Genomic DNA, 9,487 nt, shown 5'->3' on the forward strand with positions numbered 1-9,487 from the left:
AGGTTTAGGTTGGCACTGTCAGGCTTCGGATGCAACTATATCATCACCAAAAATTCATGCCGTACATGGTAATGTATATGCATACGTAACATCATTGATGGATTGGATTAGCGCATCTTAAGTCCATCTGTTCATGCCATCTGATTGAAGTATCAGAACTCAGGTATCTCGAATGAAATATCTGGTTGATACCTTTTGCACTAACCTCATGTTATCTCGTTCTTAAGAAGTTGCAATTTTCAAATAAACAAAACGTATAGTGCAAATTGACTCAAATGAATCGAAGACGAATCAGGGAAGTTGTTACCTGAAGGACCAAGGGCGATATGACTTTCTTTCAACATATACACAGTTTAAGGCCCAAAGGGAGGACAACAGCAGGAGTTATAGAGACAGATCAGAGGAGAAAGACAAGAAACACAGCTTTTCCTTGCTGTGTTGGAAATTCTTGTCCTTTTCTTCCACTCCACCTAGGAGAGAAGAAACCAAAGCACAAGAGAGGAAACAGACACTCTGCCCCATTCCCTAGGCTGCTTATACGAGAAACAATCATGTATTCCTATGAACACCAAACATATACCTAACTGGATCCAGAATATGTAGGACCCAACCACTATAGACTATTGTCATGATTCTTTGCTCACATTGTGCTGCTGAACTAACTATATTACTAAATACATAATGTGAAATACTTATAAATAATCCGTAGGATTCTAGAACAAACATGGCCACATGCCAAAAACTAACAGTGGTGCTTCACAAGATTAGCTGGAATAAACAGGAGAAAAAGCTAAGAGCCAGTTAATTAACAGACCGGACAGGAAAATAATAAGAACATCTGACGGCTTCATATATTTATTGAGCATACAGAACTCGATGCTTATTCATCACTCCCCACTTCTTTCAGAGAACAGAAAAGGGACCGGAACACATTAAAATGTGAGCACAAGAACTTGGAACACATTCATCATTCTCATCATCATTCAAAATGTCAATTGAAACAAAAGGTTGGTACTTATGAGCAACATACAGATCACCAACATTCTAAACTAGTGTATCCAAGTACTCGCTAACTGTGGTATACTTTACATCAGGATACAGTTGAGTTCCTTCACTTCTTGAGTCAATTTCAAAATACGTGTGATCACCCTTAACAAAAGCTGAATATATAAATATCAAATCCATTTTCAGAGGAAACGGTGCATCTGCAAATAAAAAAAGAGAGAGAATAAGACTTTACAAAAATAAATATAGAAAAACATTCACGTGTTATTCACAAACTACTTATAAACATAGGAGCAGAGTTATAATTCGTGGTGAGTCTGTATTCGCAATTATTCATGCCAAGGTTCAGAAAAATGAGAGGTCAGTGCTGGAACTTGTAGAGTAAGGCGAAAGATAAAGAAAAAGTATTAGCATCTAAACTTCTACTACCTCTGTTACTGCTAAAATGTCTTATATTTAGAAACAGAGGATGTATTAGATTGCAAGGGGTAACCACAGCTTATGTTTTTCTAACTGAAAGAACGAAACCACATCCTTCCATTTACAGACAACTGTACCAGAAAAGAGCATCAGAACCTTTCTCAAAGTTGGATTTGATTAAACCTGGTGTTTGAAAGGAATAACCCTGGCAGCAGAGCACATACAAAAGCAACAGAAATAATTCTACTAATATATCATGGAAACCTTTCACCAAGAGTACTGTTAGCTTACTCTGAATGTTTTTAAGGAGTTGCTCTTCAGTTATATGTATCTTTTTTAGGCATTTGTTGATTTTTGTCTCCCAGAGGCTAACCAATTCATTCAGTGAGTAGATATTTCCCAGAGGTCTCAGATACAATGTCATGTTTAATGTTCTGGGGTCCTCTATGGTACACACCGTAAATTTAGCCACATCGCCCTCTTCAACGAAGATACCTGCAGAGACAAAATCTTCCTTGAGGGAAAAAAACAGAACATGGAAGAAACATTTTACATTCCAGGTATCAGACAGCAGATTAGAGAGAAGTAATATCACCAGACCTTTAGTATCTCCTCCACCAAATATCGTAACTTCATCTCTTGGAGGGGCATCTAAACCCGGCTGCACTAGCGAAGGAAGCAAATAGCGCATCAGGAAGTTGCAGTAGATGTACGTGTGAGGAATATCCTCGCTCTCTATTAAACGGCGGATTTCAGCTTTCTTCTCATAGAAGCCATGGTCCATGTCACAAATCTGCACCTTTGTGTGATCAACTCCAAATTCCGCCGGAATAAATCTCTGCATGAATTCACTGCAACATCAGAAGCAATGCTTTGCATTTTCTCCGCAATTCCTTCATAATAATAAAATTGCGATGTAAAATCTTAGATTGCTAAAGGACGGAGATATTGAAAATTGCATTTGTTTAGGACGGAGATATCTGTCACCTTTTTGGTTGTGTCTCCTTGTGTGGTGTAGAGCTTTTATTCCAGATTTTTCCAAGTAATAAAGTTAAGCCTAATGAGCACGTTGTCCTATGTCATTCCCCTCCATTTCACATTTACTATGTCATTTCTACTAATGCAGGTGCTACCCCACTAATTAGACTAGCTAAATACCCGTGCTTTGCTACAGGATGAAACAATATTTGAAGAGTGGTGGCGTGTGACCGATTGTCCTCAGCCACGGTGGCTTTGACTGGGTTGTGACAATGTCGGTGGCTAATTATTCTAGGTGCATGTGAAGCGGTAGATTATGGGCTGTTCTGGAAATAATCTCTACTATTAGGGAAAATATGGTTAGAAAAACTCCCTACTACTACTAATTATCTGCAGGCCTATAACTGTATGACTAATAATTAATTAATTGCATTAATGTCTCTACTATTAATACTCACCTTTACGCGTAATTAATTGGCTAGCTAATTAATTGCACCGATGGCTTGATTTCAAATTGATACTACTCTTTAATTAACAGCGCTAGGTTTCCAAATTGTTTTTGCATTAATGACTGCGTGCGAAACAACAATGTGCCAACTACTCTTTAATTAAACCCCACTAATCAGATATGCATACGCCTGATCCAGTTGAACTGGAGACCTCACCTTCACGCACCCAGCTTCCTTTATAGCCCGAATCAGAGGCTTCTGCTCGAGCGCATGCTTCGTGGGCACCGCGCAGATGACCACGTCCACCTGCCGCACGGCTTCCAGCAAGCTCCAGTAATCGTCCAGCGACCCCTGAGCCACACGGACGGAATTGGCACGTCAGTCAGGTGGAATGGAGATTTCGGCACAGGAAGCGGCAGTAAGCACTCGGAATCACGGGCGTTTACCTTGAGGATGGTGGCGCCGGCCGCGGCGAGCGGCTTGAGAGGGGCGGAGTCGGGGAGAGCGAAGTAGTGCGGGCGAATGAGCGCGAAGGTGGGGTGGCCGGCGGCGAGGCTCGCGCGCACGAGGCTTCCCCCGAGGCGGCCGGTGGCGCCGACCACCAGGACCCTGCTCCTCGCCGCCTCCTCTGACATCGCCGCCGATCGACGAGCCGAGCCGAAGGATGGGGGAAGAAACAAGGAAATGTGCGCTGGAATCAACAGGCGCCGTTGATTGGCGTGCTTGTTTAGTGCCAGTTCATTTGGTGGCTTTTTTCGGCGGCTCGTAGAATAAGCTATCCCTGCCCAGTTTATCCTAGAAGTTCAATCAATTTTTTGACTGTTTATTTGACATTTGACTGTTTTTCAATTCGAAAACAGTCAAATTTTCTGACCAATCAACACAGTACACCTTTATTAGCAGTAAAATCACTAAACGGGTCGGGTAAACATCCCATCCGGTTTGTCCTGAACAAACAAACCCCCCTCCTGATTCAGGGACCACACAGCAAAAACAGTCGAACACCAACTCCCTCATCCATCATCTCTCTTCACCTCTTGCAAGAACAAAAAACTGAAGGAGTTTCCTGCATGTACAAAATAGATAGATCAACATCAGAAAACATCCCAGAAAAATCCATAGTGTAAAAAACCAGAAAATTACAGTGTAAACCCCCTATGTAACTAGTCTTTCCTAACAGTTTACACTGTAAATTCCCCATAAATTCCAGTGTAAGCATGTAGACAAACGATGCTATTACATTGTAAGTACACAAATAATTACAGTGTAAATCATAGACATCAGAAAAGATGAACATCAGAAATTACAGTGTCAATTTCCAGTGTAAGTCCTAGAAATTACAGTGTAAATCCCCATGTAAACTAGTTAATTTCCAGTGTAAATCCTAGAATTTTACAGTGTAAATCCCCATATAAACCCAGTCAATTTCCAGTGTAAAACCCAGAAAATTACAGTGTAATCCCCATGTGAACTAGTCAAAACTTCCAGTGTAAAATCCCAGAAATTACAGTGTAAATCCCCATGTGAACTAGTCAAAAATTCCAGTGTAAAATCCCAGAAAATTACAGTGTAAATCCCCATGTAAACTAGTCAAAATTCCAATGTAAATCCCAGAAAATTAGCGTGTAAATCCCCATGTAAACTAGTCTTGCACCTAGAAAATTCCAGTGTAAAATTCCCATAAATTCCAAAGTAAAGAAATGATGGAATTACATTGAAAAGTATACACTGTAAAATCCCCATAAATTCCAGTGTAAGCATGTAGACAAAAGATGTAGTTACAGTGTACATCATAGACATCATAAAAATTCCCCATGTAAATCCAGTGTAAATCCAGTGTAAAATCCTAGAAAATTACAGTGTAAATCCCCGTGTAACTAGTCTTGTACATAGAAATTTCAAGTGTAGATTTCCCATAAATTCCAGAGTAAAGAAAATGGTGTAATTACATTGAAAGAACACTTTACAGAGTAAAAAATGCAGCGAAGACAAATGATGTACTTACAGTGTAAATCACATAGTAAATTAAATTGTAAATGCAGACTTACATTTAAAAAAAATGAAAATTACACTGTACCTACCTGGAAATTTTCCACTGTAAAACCCCTAGAAATTCCACTGTGAAATTAAACATGTAAAAATCCAGTGCAAAACTAAAGGGTTTTTACACTGTAGTTACCTAGTAAATTGCAGTGCAAAACCCCTAAAAAAATACAGGGACTATCTCCTGCCCCTCTCCCAATAGAAAGAAGCATTTCTAAAAAAACTTTCATCTATTACTAAACGTTTTGCTCTCATGATTATGTTAACACTGACATTCTACTTTCCAAATGTCATAGGAGAGGAGCGTGATGAGCGTAGTAACTGAAAAGGATCTACTAAGATTATCACAGGAAGAACTCATACTAAATGTGCGATGCAATTGCTAGAACTTTGGGAATATGTTTAAAATACATAAAAGGGTAAAAGGCTAAAAATATTATGATGCAGGAAACATTTTCTTTCACTGTGCTCCTTCACTCCGACATTATATACAAGGTAAAAATCCCAAAAAAATACTAGGTGCATTCAGGAGATGTCTAAAAAAAGAACTTGTGATGAACCTTGCAGGTACATTCAGGATTCAGGAGAGGTATCTATGAACATTACCGAAACTATCTACGAAAACTCCAGGAGCAAATCAGATGACAGCTTCATCACAACAAGAGATGACAATGTAAGCAAAACAACAGCTGAATAACTATTACAAGAAAATGCCGAAGGAAAACACACTAACAATCAATAAACTTACTTTGTAGACACTGGAGGCAGAATTGCATCAGGAAATACCAGCAAGCGAAGATGGGGGAGGAGAATCCAATCCCTGGGACACAAACCTGTTCTATAACATGAATCTGCAACAGGTACACACCACAAAAATTCAGAAAATACAAAACAATGAACATAAATGAAGGGCAGAACATGTTCAGAAGAAAGTAACTGAAAACAAATCCCTAAAAGTTGCAGGACCCTCAAGATGTTAACCCCAGTAAAGCAGTAGCTAAAACAAACTCAAGCGCGGGTGATAGCAATGAAGGAGGAAGAAAAGAACAAGAAGACTCACTTGGACAAGATGGAGATGATGAATTCCTTGATGAACAAATTACACTGTAAGTGCAGAACAAATTACACTGTAAATTTGGGACAAATTACACTGTAAACATTGGGTACATTACACTGTAAATGCAGGACAAATTACACTGTAAACTTGGTACAAATTACGCTAGGATTACACTGTAAAAATTGGCTAGAATACACTGAAAAGTGCTATACATGAAGGGGGGCATGTACACAAATCCCCAACTTCCTTCAGAAAATTACACTGAATGTGCTGGCACAAATTACACTGAAATTAAACTCAAAAATACATGCCTGCTTGAACTCAAAACATCATACAAAACATCTGAAGTCAATTACACATCAGCATGAGAAAAACCTAACTCTGTATAGGCACAAAAGCAAGCTACACAGATGCATACAGCAGCAATCATCAGGACGTAATAGACCAGAACACAAAAATCCGTGGAATCACGCACCTAAAGGGGGGTCACATCTACACAATCCCCCAAACTACAACAACCCGTGGACAGGAGACATGAAAACAACCACTGCATCTACAACTATATCAGCGGCGCGGGGAGGCGCACAAATCACGCACCTCCACCTTCAGCAGGGGGTCAACCATAAAATCATGCATCTCCAACTACAAAACAGGTGCTCGGGAAGACATACAAATCACGCATCTCCAACTCCGGCAGGGAGTCAACAAAAATCATGCATCTACAACTACAAGCACGGCACAGACAAATCAGGCATCTCCACCTCCAGCAGGGAGTCAACAACATCATGCGTCTACAACTACAACAGTGCGCGAGACGACAGGGGCACGACGACAGGGACGACATGAACTCACCTAGATCTAGAACCAGACGCAAGCAAAAAGCACACGGGCAGAGAGCGGAAGAGAGCGGAAGAGAGGAACAACCAACCGCGACACTGGGGATCGAAGAGAAAGGGAACAAAAATCAAAATCGAGCGGCGAGAATCGCCATGGACGGGGAGAATCGCCTGCTGTGCTGCGCCGCTCGAGCTTATCAAAACAGAGCGTCCAGAATGGGGAAAGGGGAAAAGACACTCTCCCAAATTCAAACGAGACAAAAACCGAACAGAGCCGGGCCAGCGATAACGGGCGGACAGAAAACCGCGCCCGGTAAAAAAAAGCGGACCCGGAAACAAACCCGAACAGAAAACACAAAACCAGCGCGAATCTTCACGCAAAAATGGACGGACAACAATTTGAATAATGACGAATTGCAAAACATTCAGCTGTAAAATAGCAAATCCGATTTTTTTTAAAAGACTACTAATTAAGATAGAAAATAGTTTATTCCAGCTTATTTTAGAAGGCAGAAAAATAACTGGCCCTTAATCAGGCAGCTTGAAACGGCTCAAGTTGGAATTTCACTGATCCTAATCAAGTTTACTAAACTATTTCGAATAAACAGAAATTGTCATTTTACCGTCAAAATTTTTACTCCCTCCGTTCACTTTTGTAAGTTGTTTCAGACAACTCAAAATAGGTTGTTTTGCACATTGTCTGAAATGTCTTCAAGGTATTATAAAAGTGAATAGAGGGAGTATCATTTTGTGAGTCTTATTTATTTATTTACCCATCGCTATGCCTATGTCTAAGGTGGTGGTGGACCGATCCGGAGATTATGCTGCTACCCATGTTGGGTAAAAACCTCCATGGCCTCCCGCTCCAGCCGCATACACACCAACTTAAACAATAAGTACTCCGTTCGGTGTAGCATAGACCACGTACTAAGCCAGTGCGTATAGCGAAAAATTGCTTGCAAAGGAATAGAGTTTTTAACATTGAAAACCAAATCATTTCTCCATGGCCACATCAACCATAATAAGGCATACACTTCCACCCTTATTAGCATTTTGAACCTATTTGGAATATCGCCCAACCAATGACTAAAAATATTGGCAACACTTGTGGGAGGATATAGATTGGACGGTATTTGGATGACTGACCATGTAGAACGTGTAAACTTGCATTGAGAAAAGAGGTGTTTGATTGTCTTAACAGGAGTACAAAAGCTAACTTTAATGGTATCTTTGACTCCAAAATTTCTTGTTATTATCCACTGGGACCTCTGAGTGCGTGAGGGCATAATACATAGAGTCGACTGTGAAGGGCACATTTTGGTGAGATTCCAGCGAAACACGTCCCGTCCTTATGTCAGATTAATTGAATCCATTCGGGATAACAGATTTTGCCATGACATAAGACAAGGACCAATCAAATCCGGCCCGAAGAAAAATTTCGGCAAGAAAGAACTAAGCACTTGTGCAAGAGTATCATTCTTATTGTGAACAATGCAGTACAAAGCTTGACATTGTTCTCGGAGACTGCCATTGCCTAGCCAGTTGTCCTCCCAGAAACCAATCTCTGGCCCATCTTTTATCGCAAATGATACAAAGCGGAAAACATGTTTCTTTGCCGCCATTAGACTAGCCCAAAAGTGTGAGTCATCAGATTTTCAATAGGCTCGAGACACAACCTTTTGGTCTGGATACTTATTGAGCAAATTGCCTCCCAAGCTCTAGGAGGCTATGAACTGCACGGGGGTTCTCTAACCCCCGGTAATTCCAAGCTATAATCTTCATTGCTTTCCGCAGGGCTGATCTGCCAGCCCCGCCTCGCCGGTTTCCGTGGGGCTGTTCCAACTATTTCTTCGGGCATGCCCTTCTTCATGACAGTTTGCTCATCAACTTCCATCCCACCCCTCAGGGCCGGCCTTGAGGGGGGCAGCAGGGCGGCCACCCCGGGCCCCCAAAGCTAGGGCCCCCCCTCACACGAACATAATTAGCCCATGGCAGATTCTCGAAAAAAAGTTAGCCCATGGCACAAGCTCCGGGAGAAACAAGGCCTGAGATGCACACGTAGTTGGTAGCCCACGACAACGTTATCATGTATTCTTTTCGATCGAGAATTGATTGACTGATTCCTAGTGATTTCGGCTGATTCCTTTTCGCCCAGATCGTGAATAGCAAGCCGGTTTTTATACCATCTTAGTTTAAATTATTAGATGAAACCTTCATAATTTATTTTCTTGAGAATCATATTTGCTTTATTGAAGTAGACGTTAGGAAACAATGGTTATTAGGTGAAGCTGTCAGCCACACATGACGCCCAAAAAGTGAGAGCGTGATACGTCTCCCAACGTATCTATAATTTTTTATTGTTCCATGCTGTTTTATTATCAATCTTGGATGTTTTATAATCATTTTATATCATTTTTTGGTACTAACCTATTGACATAGTGCCAAGTGCCAGTTGCTGTTTTTTTCATGTTTTTTATATCGCAGGAAATCAATATCAGACGAAGTCCAAATGCCACGAAACTCCATGATGATTTTTTTATGGGCCAGAAGGAAGGCAATGGACCCTGGTTGCACCTGGGGGGGTGCCCCGAGGGGGGCACAACCCACCAGGGCGCGCCAGGAGGCCCAGGCGCGCCCTGGTGGGTTGTGCCCACCTCGGGTGCCCTCCGGACCGCCCCTTTGCTCTATAAATACCCCAA

At 41.3% G+C, this 9,487-nt stretch overlaps 1 protein-coding gene across 8 annotated transcripts; it reads right to left on the reverse strand.

Annotated features, from left to right (window-relative positions):
• Positions 1-940: 940 nt before the first annotated feature.
• LOC109760684 (probable pinoresinol-lariciresinol reductase 3) lies at positions 941-7,027 on the reverse strand. Of its 8 annotated transcripts, none has more exons than XM_040392687.3 (7): positions 6,881-7,027; positions 5,956-5,999; positions 5,644-5,746; positions 3,299-3,918; positions 3,069-3,203; positions 1,717-2,263; positions 941-1,205 (listed from the first exon to the last, which is right to left on the reverse strand). In XM_040392687.3, the coding sequence occupies exons 4-7, from the start codon at positions 3,485-3,487 to the stop codon at positions 1,045-1,047; spliced, it is 1,032 nt and encodes a 343-aa protein (XP_040248621.1). In that variant the 5' UTR covers positions 3,488-3,918; positions 5,644-5,746; positions 5,956-5,999; positions 6,881-7,027; the 3' UTR covers positions 941-1,044. The 8 variants fall into 8 exon arrangements, with proteins under 8 accessions (XP_040248621.1, XP_040248618.1, XP_040248623.1 ...); XM_040392684.2 differs by having other exon boundaries at positions 5,956-6,022; XM_040392689.3 differs by having other exon boundaries at positions 6,805-7,027.
• Between the last annotated feature and the right edge of the window lie 2,460 nt (positions 7,028-9,487).

The sequence above is a fragment of the Aegilops tauschii genome, chromosome 6 (genome assembly GCF_002575655.3).
Source record: "Aegilops tauschii subsp. strangulata cultivar AL8/78 chromosome 6, Aet v6.0, whole genome shotgun sequence".
NCBI lineage: Eukaryota > Viridiplantae > Streptophyta > Magnoliopsida > Poales > Poaceae > Aegilops > Aegilops tauschii.

Bases quoted from the DNA above. Each gene is read 5' to 3' on its own strand.
- LOC109760684 (XM_040392687.3), bottom strand. From the start codon at position 3,487: ATGTCAGAGGAGGCGGCGAGGAGCAGGGTCCTGGTGGTCGGCGCCACC. The intron at 3,204-3,298 runs GTAAACGCCCGT...CGTGTGGCTCAG, and splicing joins CCGGCGCCACCATCCTCAAG to GGGTCGCTGGACGATTACTG. The intron at 1,206-1,716 runs GTAAGCTAACAG...TTTTATTTGCAG, and splicing joins ACTCCTTAAAAACATTCAGA to ATGCACCGTTTCCTCTGAAA.